Source organism: Peromyscus californicus, unplaced genomic scaffold, assembly GCF_007827085.1.
Source record: "Peromyscus californicus insignis strain IS unplaced genomic scaffold, ASM782708v3 Scaffold_4__1_contigs__length_199733344, whole genome shotgun sequence".
In the NCBI taxonomy this organism is placed as follows: Eukaryota; Metazoa; Chordata; class Mammalia; order Rodentia; family Cricetidae; genus Peromyscus; species Peromyscus californicus.
The window spans coordinates 182,705,999-182,733,560 of NW_026294562.1; the positions used below are offsets into that span (position 1 = coordinate 182,705,999).

General features: G+C 45.2%; 2 protein-coding genes across 2 annotated transcripts; both read left to right on the top strand.

The window, feature by feature from the left end:
* The first annotated feature begins 276 nt into the window (after positions 1-276).
* Positions 277-10,372, top strand: LOC128124158 (zinc finger and SCAN domain-containing protein 5B-like). The gene is given in 6 exon segments (XM_052760353.1): positions 277-636; positions 1,335-1,486; positions 1,668-1,721; positions 6,120-6,253; positions 6,895-7,151; positions 10,301-10,372. Coding segments are annotated over 6 exon segments (1,029 nt in total).
* A 6,904-nt stretch (positions 10,373-17,276) lies between these two features.
* LOC128124159 (zinc finger and SCAN domain-containing protein 5B-like) lies at positions 17,277-22,469 on the top strand. Its single transcript, XM_052760355.1, is given in 5 exon segments — positions 17,277-17,636; positions 18,363-18,539; positions 21,626-21,635; positions 21,789-21,964; positions 21,966-22,469. Coding segments are annotated over 5 exon segments (1,227 nt in total).
* Positions 22,470-27,562: the final 5,093 nt, after the last annotated feature.

Sequence of the window (27,562 nt, forward strand, 5' to 3'; positions counted from 1 at the left end):
GACACCTGTACCCCTGAGCCATCTTACAGATCCATAGAATGCATTAATTTCTGCTTTACTAAACAGTCCCAGTGTGTTTATAGAGAGGGTATATTATAAGGAATTTTGACAATTAGGGAGGCAGCAGAGTTAAACTGATCTGGTTCCTCCTTGCCTCCCAGGCTTCTGGACCAACACCAAGCCCATCCCTGTGGATAAAGGAGTAGGTCTGTTGAGACTAGAGTCATTTTATATAATTCCAACTTGACAGAGACCAAGGGAATATTCCCAGCAGACATGGCTACCAACCTGCCACCAGACAACCTCCCATCAGAGCAGACACCATCACCTACATCCCAGGACAGGAATTCAGAAAAAGAAGACTACAACCCTGAGGTTTGGCACTTGAAGTTCAGAACTTTCAGCCCCTCAGAGCAGTCGGACCCCATCCAGGATCTGAAGAGGATCTCTGAACTATGCTATCAGTGGCTGAGACCAGACCTGAATAGCAAGGAGGAGATCCTGGATCAGCTGGTGTTGGAGCAGTTCCTGATCTCCATGCCTCCAGAACTGCAGGCCTTAGTGAAGGAGAGCGGAGTGAAGAGCTGCACAGAGTTAGAGAAGATGCTGAGGGATGGCGGGAAACCACAACATTGGGTAAGCAGAGCCTCAGCTGTGGGCTGAGGGAAAGGACAGCCTTGTTGCTGTGGGGATCGGGAAGCAGAACCCACTGAGGGTCCTGCCCTTAGTCAGTGGCTCTTAAGAGGAGAATTTTGCTTCCCAAGAGATAAATGGCAATGTCTGGGGACCTTTATGGGCTTGTTTTGTCTTTGTGAATGTGGCCCAGACACTTTGCTTAGAAGCAAAGGAATTGTGCAGATCAGAAACAGTGTAAGCTAACAGGCTCATCTTGAGTCAGAGTGCCTTGTTATTTTGGTTTTATATTTTTGTTTCCTTTTGTCTTTTTTTTTTCTTGAATCTGTGTCTGGTGCTCTTGCAAGCCAGAAGAGGGCATCTGATTCCCTAGAGCTGGAGTTACAGACAGTTCTGAGCTACCACCTTGTGGGTGCTGGGGATTGAACCTGAGCCCTCTGGAAGAGCAGTCAGTGCTCTTAATCTCTGAACCATCTTTCCAGGCCCCACCTCACTCCTTGTTTTTTCTGACAGAGTCTAAAGTAGCCCAGACTGGTCCTCAGTTCACTGTACCTGAGTATGACCTTGTGGGCCAATCTATGTCCAGGAAGACAGATTTGCAAATAAGTCAAGCTGGGCTGCTGAATCAGCCCAGAGCAGTGCTGTGGGAGGTACATCCAGGGTCTTAGCCAGGGTCTCATCCTGTTCCCTTTCCCCCACAGTCCATAATCCACTCCCACGGACAACTATATCTCCTTCGGGATTCAAGTCGTAAGGCTGAAGCCACAGAGGATGAATGGGATGATGTGGAATTGTCCCAGGAGCACCCCTGAAATGAGAGAGAGGAGCCTCTCAACAGAAGCCAGGCCATCCAGTCTGTGGTGGCCCATGCCTTTAATTCCAACACCCAGTAGGCAGAGGCAGGTGGATCTCTGTCAGTTCGAGGTCAGCTTTGTCTACAGAGTGAGTTCAAAGACAGCCAGGACTCTTCCCAGAGAAACCCTTTCTTAAAAAACAAAATAAACAAAGAAACAACAACGAAAAAAATAACAGAGGCCAGGCCAGAACCTGGCAGAGACTGAAGAGCCATCCAGCAGCCAGTTGAGCCTGTGACACTATTTCTGGGGTGAGTTGGGAGAAACAACTAGAAGTTGGGAGTTTTGAGCGATCTGGTAAGGGTTTGGGTTGAACATACCAGCAACAGATGGACATCCCATGCTTTGACATTGTCTGCAGAATGAAGTCCCACCTACCTGTCTGTTTTACAGCTTAGCATTGGGGCTGGAGAGATGGCTCAGAGATGAAGAGCACTGACTGTTCTTCCAGAGGTCCTGGGTTCAATTCGGTAATGAGATCTTGCTCCCTCTTCTGTCCTGCAGGCATACATGCAGGCAGAATACTGTATACTTAATAAATAAAATTAATAAAAAAAGAGTCTACATTTAAAAAAAATTAAAAAAGCTTAGCATTGAGTATGGAGAAAACCTCTATGATGACACTTGGAATAGGTATTAATCTATGATTCCAGCAGATTGTCATTAGACATCACTACATTGACATGTGTTTTCTCAGTCCTTTTGGCTTCAGGCTGCATGGGACTGACCTAGGCTCTCTGCATTTGTGTGATATTAGTGTAGTTTGGTCTTCTAGGTGGACAGCTAGCAGTAGGAGCAGGGGCTGTCTCTGACTCCTTTCCCGGTGTTTGAGCCCCTATTCCTCATACTGGGTCCCTTTGTTGAAAGGTAATACATGGGGAGGTGCCCAGTCTTACTACAATTTAATATGCTATGCTTTGTCATTATCTCATAGAATGTCAGGTTGGAGATGGGGAGTTTTGACAGCTACCTCTAGTGTCTTTCCTGGGGTCTCACCTGTTCCCTTATGCCCACAGTCCATAATCTCCCATGGACAGACATTCCTCCTACGGGGTTCTGGTTTTGAAATGGCCAAAGCCAAGGCAGATGTCTGGGATGATTTTGTGGCAGTCTTGTCAGAGGAGATTCTAGCAGTGGCCAGGCTAGCCAGAGCCACAGAGCCTGCCAGGGACTGAGCTGTCTGCCATCAGGTAAGTGTTTAACACTATCTCTGAGGAGAGATGGGAGATTTGGTAAGGGTTGGGTTCAGACCCTTTGGCCAGAGATGCATCACATGCTGGGATGCTGGAGAAAAAAGGCTCACCATCCCATATCTCTCCCACTAAAACTCATCATGAAGAGTGTGGAGAGGACTAGAGAGATGGCTCAGCTCTTAGGAACACTTGCTGCTCCTCTGAGGACCAGTGTTTGAGTCCCAGCACCCTCTCCAGGCAGGTCACAGTTGACTTTAACTCCAGCTCTAGGGGATCTAAGATATCTTGTTTCCTTGGGCACCAAAACATTGACAATCAATAATAACTTCAGAGTGGAGAATGTGCTGAAGAAATGGCTCAGTGGTTAAGGCACTTGCTGCCCAGCCTGATGATGTGAGTTTGATTCCCAGGCCCTCTAAAGTTTGAAGGACTGGTCTCCTCCTAGGGCAGTCTGACTTCTGGGGTGATGCTTGAGGTTTTGTTTTGTTCCAAGCAGAGTGCCCAGTAACTCAGGCTGGTCTTCAATTAGCCACGTGGGGGAGGTTGGTCTTGAACTTGTGATAATCCTGCCTTTACCTTCCAAATGCTGAAATTAATGGAGTGGGACCACATCCACTAGAGGTGTTTTAGCCCTGTTAACCTACATGGATCAGGTGGCTTGAAATGTAAACCTATATTTTTCCATTTAAGAGACAGTCTCTCCACATAGTTCCGACTGTCCTGGAACTTACCAGGCTGGCCTTGGACTCAGAGACCCACCTGTCTCTGCCATCTTGAGTGCTGGGATCAAAGTTGTTATGCAAAGCCACACCTGGCTGCTCTAAGTTTTCACAGTGTGCAGTCTCTGTCACTTAAAAGTCACAATATGGGATCTCCCGCTCCCCCAAGCTCTCTTTCCCTCAACCCTCGCCTTTCATTACCCCCACTCATGTCCAGGCTGTTCATGTAGATCTCATTCCATTTCTCTGTCATTGGGTGATCCCTGTGTCTTTCTTGGGGTCCTGTTTTCCAGGTAGCCTCCCTGGTGATGTGAGTAGCAGACAAGTCATCCTTGTTTCATGTCTAGTATCTTGCTATGAGTGAGTACATACCATGTTTGTCTTTCTGAGTCTGGGTTACCTCACTCAGGATGATTTTTTCTAGATCCATCCATTTGTCTGTAAACCTCATGATGCCATTGTTTTTCTCTGCTGAGTAGTATTCCATTGTGTATATGTACCACATTTTGTTTATCCATTCTTCAGTTGAAGGGCATCTGGGTTGTTTCCATGTTCTGGCTATTACAAACAATGCTGATATGAACATAACTGAACAAGTGCTCTTATGGTGTGGTTGAGCATTTCTTGGGTATATGCCCAAGAGTGGTATAGCTGGATCTTGGGGGAGATTGATTCCCAATTTTCTAAGAAAGCGCCATATTGATTTCCAAAGTGGTTGTACAAGCTTGCATTCCCACCAGCAGTGGAGGAGAGTTCCCCTAGCTCCACATCCTCTCCAGCATAAGGTGTCTTCAGTGTTTTTGATCTTAGCCATTCTGACAGGCGTAAGGTGGTATCTCAGAGTTGTTTTGATTTGCATTTCCCTGATGATTAGGGATGGTGAGCAGTTCCTTAAATGTCTTTCGGCCATTTGAGTTTCCTCTGTTGAGAATTCTCTGTTTAGCTCTATAGCCCATTTCTGGGAGATCCCAGCTGGATCAACAACAGAGAGGGAGAACAAGGAATAGGAGACCATGGTAAATAAAGACCACATGAGAATAGGAAGAAGCAAAGTGCTAGAGAGGCCCACAGAAATCCACAAAGATACCCACACAACAGACTGCTGGCAGTGGTCGAGAGACAGCCCGAACTGACCTACTCTGGTGATGGGATGGCCAAACACCCTAATTGTTGTGCTAGAAACCTCATCCAACTACTGAGGGATCTGGATGCAGAGATCCATGACTAGGCCCCGGGTGGATCTCTGGGAGTCCAATTAGCGAGAATGAGGAGGGTTTATATGAGCGAGAATTGTTGAGACCAAGGTTGGATAAAGCACAGGGACAAATAGCCAAATGAATGGAAACACATGAACTATGAACCAATGGCTGAGGGGTCCCCACTGGATCAGGCCCTCTGAATGGATGAGACAGTTGATTGGCTTGATCTGTTTGGGAGGCATCCAGGCAGTGGGACCAGATCTTGTGCTCATTGCATGAGTTGGCTGTTTGAAACCTGGGCCTATGCAGGATTGTTTGGCTCGGCCTGGGAGGAGGGGACTAGACCTACCTGGACTGAGTCTACCAGGTTGACCTCAGTCTGTGGGGAAGGCTTTGCCCTGGAGGAGATGGGAATGGGGGGGGGGGGTTGGGGGGAAGGTGAGGGGGATGGGAGGGGGGAGAACAAGGGAATCCGTGGCTGATATGTAGAACTGAATTGTATTGCAAAATAAATTAATAAAAAAAAAAAAGTCACAATATGGAGCAGAGGAGACCCTCCTCCCATCAGAAGTAATCATTCAACTTCCATTTTTTTAAAGTTTCCTACTTTTATAGGTATTTGTATTTTGCTTGTGTGTGTATGTGACACCACACATGTGCCTGCTGCCTACAGAAGTGAATAGGCATCAGACCCCCCCTACCATCAGTAGAGTGCAGGTTACAGATGGTTGAGAGCCTCCTTGTGGGTGCTGAGGATCCATGGGGTCCTCTGCAAATCAGCCGATGTTCTTAACCTCTGAGCCATCCCTCTTCTAGCCTCACTAACCCCAAATCATTTTTATACTAAATTTTTAAATTTCTTTTTACATACCAACCACAGTTTCCCCTCCCTACTCCTCCTGTACCCTCTTCCCACCTCCTTTCTACCCCACCTCAGCCACTCCTCAAAAGGGTAAGTGCTCCCCTGGGAGTTAACAAAGCATAGCATATCAAGGCAGGACCATGCTCTTCCTCCTGCATCAAAGTTGAGCGAAGAATCTCAACATAGAGAATAGGTTCCAAAAAGCCATCTCATGCACCAGGGACAGATCCTGGTCCCACTGCCAGAGTCCCCATAAACAGATCAAGCTACACAACTGTCACCCACATGCAGAGGGTCTAGGTCAGTCCCAAGCAGGCTTCTTAGCTAACAGTCTAGAGCCTGTGAGCTCCCAGGAACATGGGTCAGCTATAGTGCCCAATTGAGAGTCATTTTGCATGTAGCGTCGAGGGCAGGAAAGATCGTGCATAGAGAATTAAATAGCAACCAATATGACCTGTAGAGGTATGCCGGCTCCATGTCAATGAGAATACAAATAAGAGGAGAATATTGGTTTGTGTAGGGTAGTGGAGTGGGTCATAGAATTAGGAACAGTGGAGAAAATTGAGTGGCCCAGATCAAGCAGAGACAAGTTTCTATGCTCCACCTCTCCACTGAACAAACACACACCAATAATTCTTCACTGTCGCCTATAAAGAAAGAAGTTTTGTTTATATGGCTCCCGAGATCAGAGAACAGGATGACCTGAGACCTGAGCAGAGTCTAGGGAGTGACTCCCTGAAGGGCTTGGACTTCCCTATTGATACCTCAGGACCCTCAGCAACAAAGGGTCCTGGTGAGTTCAAGGTGGAAACTTACTGAGGACTCACATCCCCTTGCCCAGCACTCCCTTCCCTGTGGGAGGAAGCTGACCACCCACTCTCACCCCCTCTGTCACTAGCCTTCCAGAGCATTCTACAGGCTGAGCTCTCAGGCTTGGGATGTTGATGGGATGTCCCCAGCCAACACCAGAATCTAGATCTAATGAGTCTGGTATGATTGGGATGATCTTTAATAAGTGTTGAGTGTCTAAGTGGGGAAAGGCACTGGCCCTCGAGCTGACTGCCTGTGATCCATCTCAGGACCCTCCTGGTGACAGAGAGCCAACCCAAAAGTTGTCCTTTGACCTCCACATTCTTTTGGTTTTTTTTTTTTGTTTTTTGTTTTTTTTTTTTGGTTTTTCGAGTCAGGGTTTCTCTGTGTAGCTTTGCGCCTTTCCTGGAACTCACTTGGTAGTCCAGGCTGGCCTCGAACTCACAGAGATCCGCCTGGCTCTGCCTCCCGAGTGCTGGGATTAAAGGCGTGCGCCACCACCGCCCGGCCGACCTCCACATTCTTAGGGTCCCACCTCCTTCCATAATCAAGTAAATAAATGCAATCCATTTTTGAGAGGGACTCTCATGTTTTAAATGTTGTATGTGGACATCCTTCCATCAGATTCTGTCAGAGGAAAGGATGTGAAGATGCCCCAGGAAGATACAAATATAGATGCTGTCACACCGTTCACTCACGTTCTGGAAAGAAGAGATTTAGCTGCACACACAGATCTTCAGAGACTCTCTAGTTCCAATGGAGAAAAGGTTCCCCCTTGTCAAGGAGGGGCCTCCTGTGTGGACAGGACAGAAGATGGGCAGCTAGGGCTTCCTACCCTACGACCTGTGGAGCCTGTTCATCATCTTGCCGGCAATACGAGTGTAAGCACTATGGGAAATGCTTCAGCCACATGGGCAACCTCAATATCCATCTCCGGATCCACAGCGACTCAAGACCTCACAGTTGTAAGGAGTGTGACAAGGCCTTCAGACAGCAGGGGACTCTGAAACGACACATGAAAATGCATTCAAGAATGGCATCCTCATGAGTCTATATCCAGATTGAAGTCTTTTCCTGGAGATACTGTTGCTAGGTTACCCTTGTTACGTGGCAACACCCTGGGAGCACTAAAAGAGTGTCTCATCCCTTGAAGGTCTGAGGACAATTGTGTTTCACTATGCCCCACTGGGGTGTGTGTGTGTGTGTGTGTGTGTGTGTTTGTGTGTGTGTTTGAGACAGGATCTCACTATGTGTCACTATCTGTCCTAGAAACCCACTATGTAGACCAGGCTAGTTTGAAACTCAAGAGTCCCACTTATCTATGCAGTCTATATTGGCCATGAACTTGGAACCGGATTCCTACCTGTGCTCAGAGTGTTGAGATGCCCCTCCTTGGAAGACTTTCATTATATTTTGTTTTTACTTGGTGCTGTTATTCTCAAGTTGTCAATATTGAGTCACAAAATGGGAGTGATGTTTGTCTCCTCATAAACTGTAAAATGTGATTTTCCAATAAATTACTTGGTATCTGGCCAAGGACAACATTTTTATAGTTGTGTGTATGTCCCCATTACCATTATTACATTATTATTATTATTATTATTATTATTATTACTACTACTACTACTACTACTACTACTACTACTACTACTACTACTACTATTATTATTATTATTTTGGAGCTGAGCACCGAGCCCAGGGCCTTGAACTTGCTAAGCAAGCGTTCTACCACTGAGCTAAGTCCCCAACCCCTTATTTTTTATAAAATGATTTTTCAAGACAGGGTTTCTCTGTGCAGCAGCCTTTAGCTGTTCTGGGATGAGCTTTGTAGACCAGGCTGGTCTCTGCCTCTCAAATCCTGAGATTAAAGAATGTTACACTACCTCCTGGATTCTCACAGATTTTTAGAATATTTATGGGTGCTTTGCTTGCATACAATGTGTGGCTGGTACCAGAGGGGGTCAGGTAAGTGTGCTGCATGTCCTGTGACTCTAGTTAATAAGTGTTGGGAGCCCTTATGTGGGTGCTGGGATCCAAACCCACCTGGGTCCTCTGCAAAAGCAGCCAGTGTTCTTAACAACTGAACCATCTCTCCAGCCCCTAGTCACATATTTAAGGAGGGTACTTTAAATTGTGAACCACTCAATTTGCCCTTAAATGTTAAGCAAGTCAGTTTACTCTAAATTCAAATCAAATGAGTGAAGAATTTGAGCAAAATGTTTGATTGTTTTGGCTCTTTGTGTGGGGCACCCAGCCCCAAAGCAAATCACACATGGGCTTATTCTTAATTATCAATGCCAGGCCTTTGCTTGGCTTGTTTCTTGCCAACTTTCCTTAACTTATTACATCTATCTTTTTCCTCTGGTCTTTTTCCTTTTCTTACTTCTGTATACCTTACTCTTACTCTGTGGCTGGCTGTGTAGCTGGGTGTCTGTCCCCTGGCGTCCTCTTCCTTCTCTGGCTCCTAGAACTCTCCTCTTCCAGATTTCTCTTTCCATATATTCTCTCTGTATGCCAGCCACATTTATCCTTCTCCTGCCTCATTATTGGCTGTTTTGCTTTTTATTAGACGATCAGGTGTTTTACACGGCACAGTAACACCACTTCACAGTTAAACAATTGCAACTTAAACAAAAGTAACACACCTTAAAATAATATTCTACAACATGTCTTTCTTTTTGTCTAAATAAAAATAAAGGTGGGGCTGGAAAGATGGCTCAGAGGTTAAGAACACTGACAGCTCTTCCAGAGGTCCTGAGTTCAATTCCCAGGAACAACATGGTGGCTCACAACCATTGATCATGTGTTCTGGTGCCCTCTTCTGGCTTGCAGTGCAGGAATATGTACAGGCAGAACACTGCATACATAATAAATAAAGAAATGAAAATTAAAAAAATAAAAAATAAAGGCTTTAACTTTAACATGCTAAAATTATATACAACAGAAACAATTATCAAGTTAGAATTACATTTGCATTATTCAGTGCGATTGTATTTAGCAACTTCAGAGAAAATAATGCATCATCTATCCTATCTTAGTGAATCCAAAACCTTGTACATAATTTACTTTCTATTATATCTAAAGAAAGCTGCAACTATAGTTATTAAGTCTTCAACTTCATCAGAGACCCAGAAGGATATAATATTATCTAAGAACAGAGACATTTGGATGCCTGGACAGTCACCCAAAGTTTCTCTGCAATGTTGGGGCATCCATCTTCAGCCTGTAGATTTAGAGTGTCTGGGAGAATTTTCTATGAATCAGGAATTTTGGACTTCTTGCCTAATTTTGGCAAAATTCATCAGATGCTTTCCCCTGTGTCCTGCAGAATGTCTGGTAGTGTCTTCTGTGAAGTTGATATTTTAGGAACGTCCTGCCTTTTCTGGAAAGTTCAACAGTCTTTTTTCCTGTGTGTCCTGCATGTCCAGTCAGCACAGCAGTCAAAGGCAAGAGCAGCTCTTTGGCCCAGTGGCTAGCCTTGCCACAGTGAAATAAAACTCCATAAGGAGTTTCTTCAATGCCCATTATCTCTGACATAAATTGATACAACCCAGAGCAGAGTGTCTCACTGCCATGAAAGGTTTTAAATTTCAAAGCATTTTAGATGCTATATTCTGTAGGTCTTTGAAGTTTCTGAAGACCATTTATCTAAAATTATACCTATTTAATCTAGAAAATATACCATTTCCTCCTTGGGATCTCAACTTGTACAGTGACTCAAAGTCATTAGGGAAACGCACAGACGGGTTGTTTTCTGTTTTTGTTTTTTGGGTTTTTTTTTTTTAACAAAAAACAGTTTTTAATTTCAAAGTCCAGGGTTATTTGAAACTGGAAAAAATTTTCTCTGTAGAAAATAGTGAAAATAATTACATTTCCCAATAAGCCCCTTTAAGCCAAATGAGAGCTGAATAAAACATGTAAATATTGATTAGATTCTGGGATACAGAAGAAACCTATCTTCATCTGTTCAGAGCCCTATGTTTTCTTTAAGTTGTGGAAGTGAGATTCCTATTCATCTTCCTCTTTCTAGCCTCCCATCCAGAAAGTACAGCCCCCATATCCTTTCATCAGCCTGATACAGTACAAATTCTTTTCCCAGTAGCGAAATGTTTCACTACAGCATGCCCAGTGATTGGGAAAACCAAAACTTCTTATAAGCCACAGTCATCCTAGGGTCCCCCCTGCTATGTAGCCTCCCTGGATCTGTGGGTTGCAGTCTGACTGTCTTTGCTTTATAGCTAGTATCCCCCTATGAGTGAGTACATACCATGTTTGTCCTTCTGAGTCTGGGCTACCTCACTCAGGATGATAGTTTCTAGTTCCAAGCATTTCCTTTCAAATTTCATGCTGTCATTGTTTTTCTCTGCTGAGTAGTACTCCTTTGTGGATATGTGCCACATTTTCATGATCCATTCTTCAGTTGAAGGGCAGTTCTAGGTTGATTCCAGGTTCTGGCTATTCTGAATAATGCTGCTGTGAACATAGTTGAGCTTGTATCTTTGTGGTATGATTGAGCATTCCTTGGGTACATGCCCAAGAGTGGTATGGCTGGGTCTTGAGGTAGATCGATTCCCAATTTTCTGAGAAACCACCATACTGATTTCCACAGTGGCTGTACCAGTTTGCATTCCAACCAAGAGTGCAGGAGTGTTCCCCTTGCTCTGCAGGCTCTCCAACATAGACTGTCGTCAGTGTTTTTGATCACAGCCCTTCTGACAGGTAAGGTGGTATCTCAGAGTTGTTTTGATTTGTTTTTTTTCTGTGAGGACTAAAGATGTTGAGCATTTCCTTAAACCAAACTGGCTTGTTAAAATGGATATCATAGCCAAGCAGTCCGGGGGCGGGGGGGGGGGGGGGGGGGGGGCGGGGGGCGGGGGGCGGGGAGGGTGTGTTTTAATCCCAGCACTCAGGAGACAGAGGCAGTTGGATCTCTGTGAGTTCAAGGCCAGCCTGGTCTACAGAGCAAGTTCCAGGACAGCCAGAGCTACACAGAGAAACCATGTCTTGAAAAACAAAACAAAAGGATATTACAGAGGATGCACGGAAGAGATGGATAGGACAAAATACAGGGGTGCTGAGCCTCCACACCCTCTCTGGTTTCTCCAAAATTTCAATATCCTCAAAGGAGCAGATCTCTGGTTTTCTAAATCCGTTCTTAGAAATATTTATGTCTGGGGCTGGAGCAATGGTCAAGAGGTTAAGATCACTGGCTGTTCTTCCAGAGGACCCTGGTTTATGTCTCAGCACACACATGATGTCTTACAACCACCTTTAACTCCAGTTCTACTGGTAGATATTTGGAAAAAAAACAACTGATATGCATGAAATAAAGAAAAATCTTTTTAGAGACAGAGACAGAGACAGAAATTTATGGCCATTTATATGCCCAGTGTGTAAAGGAGCATGCTGCAAACAATGACCTGAGTTGGATTCCCAGGACTCCTTTGGTGGGAACCAGATCCTGAAAGTTGTCATGTGTCCAAATGCCCATTTGGCACACCTTCCCTTACCCCATCCTACGCACAAAATAAAGTAAGACAATAAAATGAAAAATTTTTTCTTTTTCCTTTTATTTTTCCATAGCTGAGGACAGAATGCAAAGCCTTGTGCTTGCTAGGCAAGCACTCTACCACTGAGCTAAATCCCCAATACCATGAAATTTTTAAAAGAAATTTTTTTTCCAAAATAAACCATTTTAAGACACATTTACAGTAAAACAAAGCCACAGGAGAAAAACAAAACAAAACAAAAGGCAAGTGACTTAGTGTTCTACTGCTGAGAAAAGACACCATAAGAAGGCATTGAATTGGGAGCTGGCTCACAATGTCAGAGGTTTAGTCCATTATCGTGATGGCAGGAGCATGAAGACCTAGTTCATGACCAGAGAACTGGCATTCCTACTCATTTGTTTTACTTTATTAATATTTATTCTTTATTTATTATTTTTGACCGAGGGCCTCTTCATGTTTGTTTTGTTTAGTTTTGACAGGGTTTTTCTGTGTAATAGGTCTGGCTGTCCTAGAATTTTCTCTGCAGACCAGGCTGGCCTTGAACTTACAGAGATCTTCCTGCCTTTGCATACAAGGTTCTGAGATTAAAAGCATGAGCCAGGACCTCCCATCTGAGACAGAATCTCTTTATGCAGCCCTGGATACCATGGAACTTGCTGTGTAGACCAGGCTGGTCTGCACTTTGCAGAGATCCACCCTTCTATGCCTTCTGAGTGCTGTTATTAAAGATGTGTGCCACCACATCTAAGTAATTCATCATTTTTGAACATATTTTCATTAATGTTTTACAAATTGCACATATGCACACAACATATTTTGATCATATTCCTTCTATTCCTTGCTCTATCATGTCCCAGATCTACCCTATTTTTTCTTTTTTATTTATTTTTCTATTATCAGCTTGATACAGTATAAATTCTTATCCTAATGGTGAAATGTTTGATTGAGGCTTGCCCAGGAATTGAGTAAAACCGAAACTTATTATAAGCCACAGTCATCCTAGGGTCCTCCCTTCTATATAGCCTCCCTGGATCTGTGGGTTGCAGTCTGATTTTCTTTGCTTTATATCTAGTATCCACTTATGAGTGAGTACATACCATGTTTGTCTTTCTGAGTCTGGGTTACCTCACTCAGGATGATATTCTCTAGTTCTATCCATTTGCCTTCAAATTTCATGCTGTCATTGTTTTTCTCTGCTGAGTAGTACTCCATTGTGTATATGTGCCACATTTTCTTAATCCATTCTTCAGTTGACGGGCACCAAATCTACACTATTATCCTTTAGAGATTGAACTAGGCAGAACCTCACTATACTTGGCAAATCCTTTGCCACTGAGACACATGATTGGATGTCCCAAGATCTTATTTGTTTTTTAAAAAAGGTGTCTTGTAGCACAGGCTGGCCCAAAACTGTATTAAATTTGTGACCTTCCTCCCTGGGATTATACTGTGTGTCACACACACCGGTTTTTGGTTTGGTTGTTGTTGTTATTGTTGTTGTTTTGGCTTTTTTGAGACAGGCTTTCTCTGTGTAGTTTTGATGTCTGTCCTGGATCTTGTTCTGTAGACCAGGCTGGCATCAAACTCACAGAGATCCTTCTGGCTCTGCCTCCTGAGAGCTGGGATTAGAGGCGTGAGCCACCACTGCTGCCCGGCCACACCCAGTTTTATCCAGTGTTAGAACAGACAATGCTAAGGCAAGCTCTCTGAAGTCTGAAATGCATCCCCAGCTAAGGCTAATCAAATTATTAATTGATTCATGTTAAGGTTGAGACATGATCTCACCAAATTTCCTATGCTGGCCGTACACTAACCCAGGAGGCCAGGCAAACCTTGACTTTATGATCCTCCTGCCTCATCTTCTCACTAGCTCCTATCACAGTCCTTCAGGACCACACCCGAGTAGTTTAATAAGTTGATCCCTTCCCTGTGGCATTCCCAGGGTTAACTTGTAATTTAATCTCAGGATGTGTGAAATGACATCTATAATGGTGTCTAAAGGCTCCAGCCAATCACCGAGAAGATGAGCAAGCGGAAGTCAGTTCCGTGGATTCGTTATAAAATCCATGATCCTAGAGCTCCAGGCACTTTACAGAGAGATCTCAGAAGACTCAAGGCTGCTGCAGGCACGAAGACAGGAACCTAGAGGTAAGTGAACCAGGGAAGAAGTTGGGTTTAGCGAGGCTGTGTGTTCAGATGGGGACAGAAATTGGCTGCTGCACGATTTATCTGGGTATGAAGTACCTGCAATGCCACACTAGGAAACTGAGGCAGGAGGATGCCATGCCGAATTCCCCGCTGTACAGGGCCACAAGGTGAGGCGTTCACAGCAAACCAACAGAAGGACCCCCAGGTACCTAAACTCCTCCTGTGTCCTTTGTTGAACATCTTTCTTCCTCGGTGTCCGGCTCCTGGTAATCACCACGATGCTTTTGCAGACTCCAAGGGCAGATTCCACTTAGCTCGGGTCTGTATCCCTTGACCTTCTCATTGCTGGGTCTAGCGGTTGCCTGCTGGAATTTGTTCATTTATTGATTTTTCTTTTCAAATGGGGTCTAGTTCCAGATTGACCTGGACCTTTACCCTTCCACCCCAGCCTTTGGAGCTGTGACCTGTTTTTTGTGACAGGGTTTCTTTGTGTAGTTTTTGCACCTTTCTGGATCTCACTCTGTAGACCAGGCTGGCCTCGAACTCACAGAGATCCGACTGCCTCTGCCTCCCGAGTGCTGGGATTAAAGGCGTGAGCCACCACCGCTGGGCTTGTTTGTTTGTTTTTAACTTTATTTCTGCAGTGCTGAGGTCATGACCCAAGGTCTCAAGATGCCAGGCAAGCACTCTACCAACTGAACTACATCTCCAACATTGTAATCTCATTTTGTCACTGTCTCTCTGTCTCTGACAGGACTGGTTTTCCTATGTATTCCAAGCTGGCCTTGAACTCTCAGACCTTTCCGTCAATGCCTCCCGAGGGCTGAGATTACAGGCGGCATACACCATACTGGCTAGCCTGCTATTAACTGTGTTTTATTTCAAATTATCATTTTAATTATCAAAATAAAGAATTAGACCAGGTACTAGGGACACAGAGAAAGAAAGATCTTTGTGAGTTGGAGTCCAGCCAGAGCTCCACAGAGAGACCCTTTCTCAAGAACCATTTTGTGTGCTGTGGCCATAGCTCAGCAATTAAGAGCATCCACTGCTCTTCTAGAGAACTCAGATTTCATTTCTAGTGCCCAAAGACTCACAATTGCCCACAGCTCCAAGGCCACCAAGTCCTGTGCACTAGGCACAGATGTGGTCCAGAGTGTAACATGCATATAAAACATCCAAAAACATAAAATTTAAAGTCATTAATTTTTTTCTTTTTCTTCTCCTTTTTTTTTTCTTTTTTGGCCAAGCATAGTGGTCCACAACTTTAATCCCAGCACTCTGGAGTCAGTTGCATGCAGATCTCTGAATTTGAGGTGTCTACAGAGAGCATGTTGGCCTCATCTTTCACAGATTCCAGCCACTACACGCATTTTTCTTGTTCTTTGATTTGCTTTGATTTTATGTTAAAACAGGATTTCTGTGCAGTTATGGAGGTACTGAAACCTGATCTGTAGACCAGGCTGGCCTCAAACTTGTGGGTTAAAGGTGTGCACCACTAACCTAGCTTCAATTATTTTTTCTCTCAAACTTTTGTACTAAGTTTTCAAATGACTAAGTTTATTTATTTAATAATTTTGTATGGGTATTTAGTTTAGCTTCACTATATATCCTGGCTGATCTGTAAATCAGTATGTAGACCAGGCTGGCTCACAGAGATCTGCCTGCCTCTGCCTCCCTGGGAAGTGAGTCACCACATCCAGCAGAAATTCTGTGAGTTCGTAAATGTGTAAGCTGGGAACTGAACTCTTATCTAGAAGAGCAGCCAGGGTTCCATACTTGCTAGTTCATTCCTTTGTTTAGATTGTCTATGGGGTTAGTGGACTATAAGCCACATTATGTTCTGTGTTGAGCTATGCTTTGCCCTACTTTATTCAAATGTTAAGTAACAAGGAAAAAATTAAGGCTTCCTTTTGAGCCATGAAACCCACAGGTTTTCTTATTTTAAAAATGTTTTTTGTTTCTTGAAAACATTATAGATTAGTGCCCTCAAATACCAAGTGCCTTGACTTTTCCCCAAAATGAACCAACTCTGCTTCTTCTTGCTTTTTGGTTGGTTGTTTTTAGACATTGTCCCACTGCATAGCTCTGGCTGGTCATGGACTGACAGATCTGCCTGCCTCCACCTCCAAATCCTGGGACTGCAGGTGTGGTGGCTCCCACCTTTAATCCCAGCACTTGGGAGGTGGAGGCAGGCAGATCTCTCTGAGTCGGGGGCCTCCCTGGTCAACAGAGCAAGTTCCAGGACAGCCAGGTCTACACAGAGACCCTGTCTGGAAAAAACAACAACAAAAAAGAATACTGTTACGTCTATGTGCAGATGGTGGAAACGATCCCATCGGGGTTAATTTGGAGATGAGATCAGGAACCATTGATTCATAAAAGCCAGCATGTGTAGGAACAAGGAGCTGGAAGACTAGGAGGAGTGAATTTCTATATATTTGTTTTTGTTTTCTGAAACTGAATTTTGCTCTGTAGCCCAGGCTAGCTTCAAACAATACTCTTTTAGCATCTCCAGTGCTGGCATTATGGATTGAGCCACCATACCCATGTTTTGTTCATTGTTTTTGTTTTTTGAGACAGGGTTTCAGAGATTGGGGATTTAGCTCAGTGGTAGAGCGCTTGCCTAGCAAGCACAAGGCCCTGGGGTCAGTCCTTAGCTCCAGGAAAAAAAAAAGAGTCAGAGTTTCTCTGTGTAGACCAGGCTGTTCTCAAACTCAGAGATCCTCCTGCCTCTGCCTCTGGAGTATAGGGATTAAAGGTGTGGGCCATGTTCTTTCATGTTCTTTGATTCTGAGAGTGAGTCTCTTGTAGCCCTCACGTCTTTTAGACTTGGTATTCGAGGGTGGTTTCAAAATTATGGCAAGCTTCAGGCTCCACCTCTCCCTTGTATTAGAGATGTTCCATCATACACAGCTGGACTAGAGTAATTGACTTTTTGAAAATTATCTTTGGAGATGGGGTAGGTGCCAGGTCTCACACATGGAGACCAGATGACAGCTTGTCAGAGCTGGTACTCTCCTTTCACTGTGTAGGTCCAGGGGATTTAGCTGGGGTCATTGGGCTTGGCTGGAGACACCTGTACCCCTGAACCATATCATAGATCCATAGAATGGATTAATTTCTGCTTTATTAAACAATCCCATTGTGTTGGTGTGGGGAGGCTACATTATGAGGCATGATGACATTTAGGAGGCACCAGAGTTAAACTGATCTGGTTCCTTCTTGCCTCCCAGGCTTCTGGACCAACACCGAGCCCATCCTTGTGCCTACAGAAGTAGGTCTGTTGATACAGGAGTCATTTTATAGAATTCCAACTTGTCATAGACGAAAAAAATCCCAGCAGACATGGCTACCAACCTGCCTCCATACAACCTCCCATCAGAGCAGACACCATCACCTATACCCGAGGACAGGAATTCAGAAAAAGAAGACTACAGCCCTGAGGTTTGGCACTTGAAGTTCAGAGCTTTCAGCCCCTCAGAGCAGTCAGACCCCATCCAGGATCTGAAGAGGATCTCTGAGTTATGCTATCAGTGGCTGAGACCAGACCTGAATAGCAAGGAGGAGATCCTGGATCAGCTGGTGTTGGAGCAGTTCCTGATCTCCATGCCTCCAGAACTGCAGGCCTTAGTGAAGGAGAGTGGAGTGAAGAGCTGCAAAGAGTTAGAGAAGATGCTGAGGGATGGCGGGAAACCACAACATTGGGTAAGCAGGGCCTCAGCTGTGGGCTGAGGGAAAGGACAGCCTTGTTGCTGTGGGGATCGGGAAGCAGAACCCACTGAGGGTCCTGCCCTTAGTCAGTGGCTCTTAAGAGGAAAGTTTTGCTCTGTGATAAATGGCAATATCTGGGGACCTTTATGGGCTTGTTTTGTCTTTGTGAATGTGGCCCAGACACTTGGCTTAGAAGCCAAGGAATTGTGCAGATCAAAAACACTGTAAGCTAACAGGCTCATCTTGAGTCAGAGTGCAGAGTGCCTTGTTATTTTGGTGTTTTATTTTGTTTCCTTTTGTCTTTTTTTTTTTTTTTTCAATATGAGTATCCTGTCTACGACATGTATCTGGTGCTCTTGCAGGACAGAAGAGGGCATCTGCTCCCCTAGGAATTGAAGTTACAGACAGTTCTGAGCCACCACCTGGTGGGTGCTGGGGATTGAACCTGAGCCCTCTGGAAGAGCAGTCAGTGCTCTTAATCTCTGAGCCATCTTTCCAGCCCCCACCTTACTCCTTGTTTTTTGTGACAGAGTCTAAAGTAGCCCAGACTGGTCCTCAGTTCACTGTGTACCTGAGTATGACCTTGTGGGCCAATCTAAGTCCAGGAACACAGATTTGCAAATAAGTAAGGCTGGACTGCTTGTCAGCCCAGGAATAGTGCTGTGGGAGGTATGTCCAGGCTCTTACCCAGGGTCTCATCCTGTTCCCTTTCCCCCACAGTCCATAATCCACTCCCAAGGACAATTGTACCTCCTTCAGGATCCCATTGTTGAGAAGGCAGAAGCCAAGGAGGATCAAAAGGATGCTGTGGAATTGTCCCAGAAGCCTCTGAACAGAGACAAGCCCAACACAATGCTGGGGATCCCATCCGAAACTGAAGAGCCATGCACCAGGCAGGTGAGTGAGTGACAGTATCTCTGGGGGGATTTGGGAGAACTAGAAGACCAGAGTTATTTGAGAGATGTGGTTAAGGTTGGGGTTGGGGTTGCAGACTAGATGTACACCCCCTGGGTTTGACGTTGTTGTGCAGAATGAAGGTCCATCTGCCTGTCTGCATTAAAGCTTAGCATTGAGTATGGAGAAAGCCTCTCTGATGACACTTGGGACAGCTATCAACCTAAGAGTATAGCAGAATATCGTTAGGCATGATTGCATTGACATTTTTTTTCAGTCATGTTGGCTGCAAGCTTCATGGGACTGCTTAGGCTCTCTGCATATGTGTGACAGTTATGTAGCTTGGTCTTCTTGTGGGACTCTGTGCAGTGGGAGCAGGGGCTGTCTCTGACTTTTACTGACATTTGGGATGCTATTCCTCCTACTAGGTTGCCTAGCCAGCCTGAATACATGGGGAGGGGCTCAGTCAAGGTGATATTGCATTCTTTGTCTATATCCATGGGAGGTCTGCCCTTTCTTAATAAAGGGGAGAAGGAGTCGGGGGAGGTAGGAGAGCAGGTGGGGGGAAACTCTAGTAGGGATATAAAATAAATAGATAAATAAGTAAATAAATACTCTTTTAAAGGAAAGTGTGAAGGAAGGATCAGGTAGATTGCTGCAAGCCTTTAGTCCTAGCTCTCAGGAGGCAGAATCTGGCAGTGCCTCTGAGTTCAAGGCCAGCTAAGGATTCATAGTAAGACTTTCTCTCCAACAATAAATGTGTGAGACCAGCATAAAAATAAAACTGATAAAACACAGTGTTATCCTAAACTGGAAGGCATTCCGAAGGCTAAGGTATCAGGTGTCAGGCTAGTCTTGGTTACACACCATTTTGATCAGGGACAGCCTGGGCAAATAGGCAAGACCTTTTTCAAACTGAAAATATTTTAAAGGGCCGACAGAGAGGCCAGAGGTAGAACACAGGCCTAGAATCTACCAGTGAGGAGAGGGCTTGTGGCTCTGCCACAGAGTGCTTGCCTGCACAAAGCCCTAGTACCATATACCAGTGAAGAAGCAAAGAGAAAAAACCTAGTTGGATAACCACGTCTGACTGGGTGTGAGCTGAGGAAGCCACAGTGAGGGGAAGGAAGGGGGTCCGTCCTCCTGCAGAGTCTCTCAGGTCCAGAGTGAGGCCAGAAGCTGTAAGGAAGTTTCTCTTCACTGTCCACTCTTCCCTCTAACCTCTCCCAGACCCATAGCAGGTCCCCAGTCTCCAAACTTCTGTTCCTATTAAAAATAATACTGCCTGGCAGTGGTGGTGCATGCCTTTAATCCCAGCACTGGGGAGGCGGAGGCAGGTGGGTCTCTGTGTGTTCAAGGCCAGCCTGGGCTACCGAGTGAGTTCAAGTAAAGGCGCAAAGCTACACAGAGAAACCCTGTCTCGATAAAAATAATAATAACAACAACAGTAATAATAATAACAATAACAATACCACCCCTAAATCTAGTTTGTATGATCCATATGGTTCCTCGGTGTGGAGGCTCTCACCAGAGTAGCGTCCACCTCCCCAGAAGCCATCCACTCTGCATAGCTCCTTGGTTAGGGTGGCGACTCCCGATGGCCTCTCCCTCCAGGCTGGAATGATGTCTGCAGAGATACTGTGAAGGCATGTGCAGGCAGCTCCAGCTGTGTGAGCTCATGACTACAGGGGCGTCCTCTCTGAAACACTCTGCCCTGTTCTCGGCCTCCCCAACTCTGCATCTGAGAATCTTACCAGATCATATGATCTTTAGACAGGGTGTCTCTAAATAGCCCTGGATGTCCCAGAACTGTGTAGACCAGGCTGGCCTCCAACTCACACATCTGCCTGCCTCTCCCTCACAAGCCCTGGGATGAAAAGTGTTCAACATCACACCTGGCTGCTAAGAGTTTTAACAGTATGCAGTCGCTGTCACTTGGAAGTCCACAATATATAGCAGAGGAGACCCTCCCCCCATCAGAAATAATCATTCAACTCCCATTTATTTTACAGTTGTCCTGTTTTTATAGTGTGGGTATTTTGCTTGTGTGTGTATCTGACCCCACATGTGTGCCTGGTGCCTGCAGAAGTAAAAAGGCATCATATCCCTCCCCATCATCACCTGAGGAACTGGGGTTACCGATGGCTGTGAGCCTCCTTGTGGGTGCTGAGACTCAAACCCAGGTCCTCTGCAAAAGCAGCTGCTGTTCTTAACCTCTGAGCTGTCCCTCCTCTAACCTCATTAGCCCAAATCTTAATAGCACCAAGGTTGAGAGGCATTTTGCTTTTAGATTCGAGGGCAGAGAAGATCGTGCATAGAGGATTAAAATAGCAACCAGTATGAGGTGCAGAGATGTGGTGGCTTCTCGTTCATGACAGACTTACAAGTCAGAGGAGAGCATTGGTTTATGTGGGGTATGGGAGTAGGTCATGGAAGTGTGAACATTCCTACAACTCGGGGAGAAAGTGAGTGGGCCAAATGAAGTAGAGACAGATGTCTATTATCCACCTCTCCATTGAACGAACACATACCCATAATTCTTCACTGTCCCCTGTCAAAATAGAGGAAGTTTTGCTAGAAACAGTTCCTGAGAGCAGAGAACAGGATGACCCAAGACCTGAGCAGAGCCTGGGGAGTGATTCAGCACAGGACAGGGAGGAGGCCTCTGTGTTGACACCTCAGGACCCTCAGCCCACACACGGTTTTGTTCACTTTGAGGTGGGAACTGACTGGGGACTTACTACCCCTTGCCCAGCACACTCTCCTGGTGGGAGGAAGCTGACCACCCACTCCTACCCCCTCTGTCACTAGCCTTCCAGAGCATTCTACAGGCTAAGCTCTCAGGCTTGGGATGTTGATGGGATGTCCCCATCCAACACCAGAGTTTAGATCTAATGAGTCTGGTATGATTGGGATGATCTTTAATAAGTGTTGTGTGTCCCTTACACCCCTGGCACTGAGGACCAAACCGAGGGCCCTGCACTTGCTAGGCAAGCGCACTACCACTTAGCTAAATCCCAAACCCAGTGTTGTTGTCTTAGTGGGGAAAGGCACTGGCCCTCCAGCTGACTGCCTGTGATCCATCTCAGGACCCTCATGGTTGGTTACAGGACAGAACCAACCCAAAAGTTGTCCTCTGACCTCCACATTCATAGGGTGCCACTCCCCTCCTTAATCAAGTAAATAAATGCAATCCATCCTTGAGAGGGACTCTCATGTTTTAAATGTTGTACATGGACATTCTTCCATCAGATTCTGTCAGAGGAAAGGATGTGAAGATGCCCCAGGAAGACACAAAAGATGCTGTCACACCGTTCACCCACGTTCTGGAAAGAAGAAATTTAGCTGCACACACAGATCTTCAGAGTCTCTCTGGTTCCAATGGAGACAAGGTTCCCCCTTGTCAAGGAGGGCCCCCACTGTGTGGACAGGACAGAAAATGGGCAGCTAGGGCTTCCTACCCTACGACCTGTGGAGCCTGTTGATCGACTCCCCGGCCAGGCTCAGTTTGTGTGCAGTGAATGCAAGAAGAGCTTCCTGTACAGGTCTCAGTTCATCCTCCACCAGAGGTCACACACAGGAGAGAGACCCTTTGAGTGCAGTGTGTGCAGCAAGGGGTTTGTGCAATCCTCAGACCTTCGGGTCCACAAGCGCATCCACAGGGGTGAAAAGCCTTATGTGTGCAGCATCTGCAGCAAGAGGTTTGCCCACAAGTCCACCCTTCTGGGTCACCTTAGGATCCACACAAAGGAGAAGCCTTATGAGTGTGAGCACTGTGGGAAATGCTTCAACCACAAGGGCAACCTCAATGTCCATCTCAGCATCCACAGCGACTCAAGACCTCACAGATGTAAGGAGTGTGACAAGGCCTTCAGACAGCAGGGGACTCTGAAACAACACATGAAAATCCATTCAAGAATGGCATCCTTTTGAGTCTGTATCCAGATTGAAGTCTTTTCCTAGAGACTGTTGCTAGGTTACCCTTGTTTCATGGCAACACCCTGGGAGCACTTAAAGATATGTCTCATCCCTTGAAGGTCTGAGGACAGTTCTGTTTCACTATGCCCCACTGTGTGAGTTTGTTTGGTTGTTTTTTTTGTGGGTTTTTTTTTTTTTAGATAGGCTCTCATTATGTATCTGCTTGACCTATAACTTATTATGTAGACCAGGGTAGCTTGAAAGTCAAGAGATCTCCTTACCTATGTAGCCCAGATTGGCCATGAATTTGTGACTAAACTCATACCTCTGGAAAGAGTGCTGAGATGTCCCTCCTTGGCAGGCTTTCATTATATTTTGTTTTTACTTGGTGCTGTTATTCTCAAGTTGTCAATATTGAGTCACAAAATGGGAGTGAGGTTTGTCTCCTCATAACACTGTAAAATGTGATTTTTCCAATAAATTACTTGTTACTTGGCCATGAACAAAACTTTTATAGTTGCGTGTATTTCCCCATTACCATTATTATATTTTTTTTTGTATTTTTCCAGACAGGGTTTCTCTGTGCAACAGCCCTGTCTGTCCTGGAACTCACATTGTAGACCAGGCTGACCTCAAACTCAGATGCCCAACCTTCTCTGTCTCCCAAATGCTGGGATTAAAGGCGTTGGCCAACACTGCCTGCCTTCTTACAGGTCTTTAAATATTTATGGGTGCCTCCCCTGCACAAGATGTGTGGCTGGTACCTGAGGGGCTCAGAAAAGAGTGCTGCATCTCCTGAGACTGGAGTTACTGAGTGTTGGGAGCTCTTATGTGGGTGCTGGGATCAAACCCACCCGGGTCCTCTGCAAGAGCAGCCAGTGCTCTTAACCACTGAGCCATCTCTCCAGCCCCTCCTCACATATTTAAGGAGGGTCACTTTCAAACCTGCTCCACTCAAATTGTCCTTAAATGTTAAGCAAGTCTGTTTACTCTAAATTCAAAATAATGTGTCAGGACTCAGAGTTTTGGGTATGGCTTGACTAACACCATACAGCTTCCAAACTATGCCCACACTTCATTGTTGTCTAATATTGAATCAATGACTTAGACAATAAGATACCTTTCCAAAACAAAAAAAATGTTTCCCAAACCTGCAAGATACACAACCACTCTGTTCTGGTTTCCTTAAAAAGTATTTCATATTTGTGTACATCATTGATGTATGGGTGTATGTGGGGGCCAAAGGACAATTTGTAGGTCTTGGTTCTCTCCTGACACCTGGTGTGTTCCCAGGATGGAACTCAGCTCATCAGACTTGGCAGCAGGCGCCTTTACCCTCTGAGATATCCTGCCGACCCTCCTTTGTTTTTATAAAAGATAGGTTGATGCTAAATCAGTCATCAATCTAGGGTGAGCAAAGCTTTAAGAGAAGGTGGAAACATCACCAGGATTCACTCATGTTAGCAATGGCTTCCTGTTTTCCAAGGGTTTGGGAACAAAAATGCTAAGAGTTGTCAATTCTAGATTGTTGAAGAGTATTATTTTAAGGTGTGTTATTCTTGCGGGATGCAAGAATATATCATAGAGATTCAGCTGTCTATTAAAGCTGAACTTTGACCGGCCAAGGGTCTGTCAAAAGGCTAGCCATTTATTATGAATATTTAGTGTTACCCAGCCTTAATATTTCAGCTGTCTTCTGCTATGAAATCCTTGTGTACCCAGACCAATTGGTAACAGTTCAGCTACCTGACAAGCTGGCAGGAAAAGCCTAGCTTTGTTTCCTGTGCTAATGAAGCTCAGACCATTCCCTGGCCTTGAAGAAGCCTAGTGGTTCTCCAGAGCACTTTGAGAACAAAAGAGGTTTTTACATATCAAGGTGAGAGATGAAACAACTTTCCTGAGGAGGCAGGGAACCACATGCCCAAGGAAAGAAGGCAGGTATTTTCTGTAGACAGAGAACAGCATGGAGAAGAGAAAAGAGAATGGAAGAACTAGACAGGTAAGAACTTGAGAGGAACAAACTGAGATGCAGAAGAACTAGATTGAAGGGCTAGAAGAGAGGACTAGAGGAACAAGATGGGAGATGAGGAAGAGCCAGATGGAAAAGAACAAGATGAGGAAGACCCAGATGAGAGAGAAGGAGACGGGAGAGGAGCTGATAGGGGAAAGAACTAGATGGATGAGAACCTAGAAGGGACAGAACTAGATGAAGGAATTAAGATAGAACCTAGAGGGGACAGTAGATAAATATAGAGAAATCAGGCAAGAAAGAAGCTAGACATGAGAGCAGAATAGAAGCCGTGTAGAGAGAGAACTATCACAGAATGATAAAGTGTATGAACTAAGGAGTTTCGTGTACATAGATTTCTTTTTATCAAAGATTAATTATCACCTGGTTGTAGATTCTTCCTGGACCCTAGGAGGGGACTATCGAGGGGCTGGACCCCCATAGTCCCCGATATGTGACATTTGTTTATATTGCATTTGTTTAACTCTGTGAAGCTGTGTCACTGTGCCTGTCTAAAACACCTGATGGTCTAATAAAGAACTGAATGACCAATAGCAAGGCAGGAGAAAGGATAGGCAGGCCTGGCAGGCAGAGAGAATATATAGAAGGAGAAAACTGTGAGGAAAAAGAAGTAGCCAGAGAAGGAGGAGGACTCCAGGGTCCAGCCACCCAGCTACACAGCAAGCAAACGAATAAGAAAAAAATATATACAGGAATAGAGGAAGATAAATGCCCAGAGGTAAAAGATTAGTGGGATAATAAGACTCTGTGTTTTATTTGGGAGCTGGATGTCAGGCCCCCCAAAAGAGGAAAAACAACACTAGACACAGCACCAATGGGCAGTAATCGGCCAACTGCTGAGAAGTTCTTACTGCAATACGGCTACCCTTCCTTTCCTGACAACATTCTTTTGTGACCTGGGCTCTGTGTCTCTCTGTTCCTGTCTGTCTCTTCTTTTTTGTCTTTCTCATGCACTGTCCTTTTTAAAAGTCTCAGAGATACAGGAGCTGGAGAGGTGGCTCTGTGGTTAAGAGCACTGGCTGCTCTTCCAGAGGATCCAGGTTCAATTATCAGCACCCACTTAGTTGTTGACAACCCACTGTAACTCCAGTCCTAGGGGTTCTGACACCCTCTTCTGATCTGGAGCACAGGGCACGCATGTGGTGCACAGATATACACATGGGCAAAACCCCCATACACGTAAAAAGACTTTGAAGACCATTACAAATCTCAGAGATACAGGAGCTGGAGAGATGGCTCAGTGGTTAAGAACACCTGCTGCTCTTCCAGAGGACCCACACCTACATGGTGGCTCACAACCACCTGTAACTCCATTTCAAAGGGATCAGGCACCTTTGGGCCCTTATGGACTCTGCAATCACGTGTATTACACAGACACACATGCAGGCAAAACACCCATATGTACAAAAGAAAAACAGATAGTTAAATAAAATCTGAGATTACAATGAACTGGTTTTCAACTGTACCCTCCCTTTTTGGTTTATCATCAACATGATCATCGTCATTGTCATTGTCATCATCATCCTCCTCACTCTCATCATCAACACCATCATCCTGATTCTCCTCAACGTCACCTTGTCATGATCATCATTATCACCATCATTTTCTGTTCTCCCAGTTCAACAGTCTCACTGGACACTAATAAAATAAATCTTTTTTTTTTTTTTTTACAAATAATCTTAAAAGGTAGCTTAAATATGTTCTAAAAAAAGAAAAAATGCCATTAGTCAGAACATACTGCAGGAATGTTCTATGATTACCCACCTTCCCCCTAAGAGTCCCCACATTGCTCTTAGGTCCCTAATGACATCTTTTCTGTGTCTGCACGTGGCTGTGTGCACCTGAGTGCAGGTGCCCTTGGAGGCCAGAACTGTTGGCTTCCCTGAAGCTGGGGTTTTAGGTACTTGTGAACTCCTGGACATGGATGCTGAGAACGGAACACAGGTTCTTCCTTTGTAGGAAATACTTTTAACCAATGAGCTGTCTCTCTAACCCCCAATTTATCTTATTTAATATTTATTTTTATTATTGACTTATTAAAATTAAGTGTGTAATGTGTGCAAATATGTGAAAGTGAATGCTGGTGCCTATGGGGGCCAGAGGCATCAGAGCCCCTGGTAAAAGCGGCAATTGATGAGGCAATTCCATGTAGCTTATCTGATAGAGAGGTTTCTTTTGGTGTGACTTACAGACAGCAAATGGACCTATGGTTACAGGATCCGGGAGAGGTGAGGTGCAGTCCCACGTGGTTCTCTGGAGAACTCTGACTTGGTCTGCAATCTAGCATCCAGCATCCGGGATCAGGAGGGAGCCAAGAGAGAACCAGCATGTAGGCATCCCGGGTCTTAAGGGGTCCCTGATAGATTCACAATACGCCCCCATGGTTGTGCAAGTCCAGCGGACGTAGACACTTCCGCTTAGCAAGTTCCAGGTCAAAATAGCCATTTCTGGGTCAAGGCATCTCCTGTCACAGCACCCCGTGGCTTTGCACGGTTGCGTAAGAGCGTGCAATGCAACCATGTGATCTACGCGCATGCGTGGAGTAGCCACATGGACCTTTGAACGCATGCGCCAACAAGCCTTTCTAAGCCGGCGCCATATTCTTGGCTTCCTTCTTCTCCTTCTTCTCCTCCTTCTCCTTCTCCTTCTCCTTCTTCTTCTTCTTTTTCTTCTCCACACACATGTCTCTTCCACAGGCCTGAGCACTTGTCTGTCTCTATTATCTTAATAAAACTCTTGTTAGTGGATTCTGTCCACTGTTTTGTGACATTTCCTCATAGAGTAAGAGCAATACAAAATAACTAACAGTCCCCATCTCGGCCACGCCCCAGGGACAGGTCATAGGCAGGTGTGGCAGTTACCTGCTGCCTCACTAGGGACAGTGCTTTAAGGTCAAAGCTGGAACAGCTACCCACTATACCTGGTGCTAAGAGTCACCAGTGGTTAGGAGCCGACAGTGTGGGTGCCGGAAACGGGACTCAGGCCCTCCGGAAGAGCAAACATTGCTCTGAACCACGGAGTCATCTCTCGGGTCCCTCTTATTTTATTGATCAATCAATAAAACTAGAGACACTCCAGA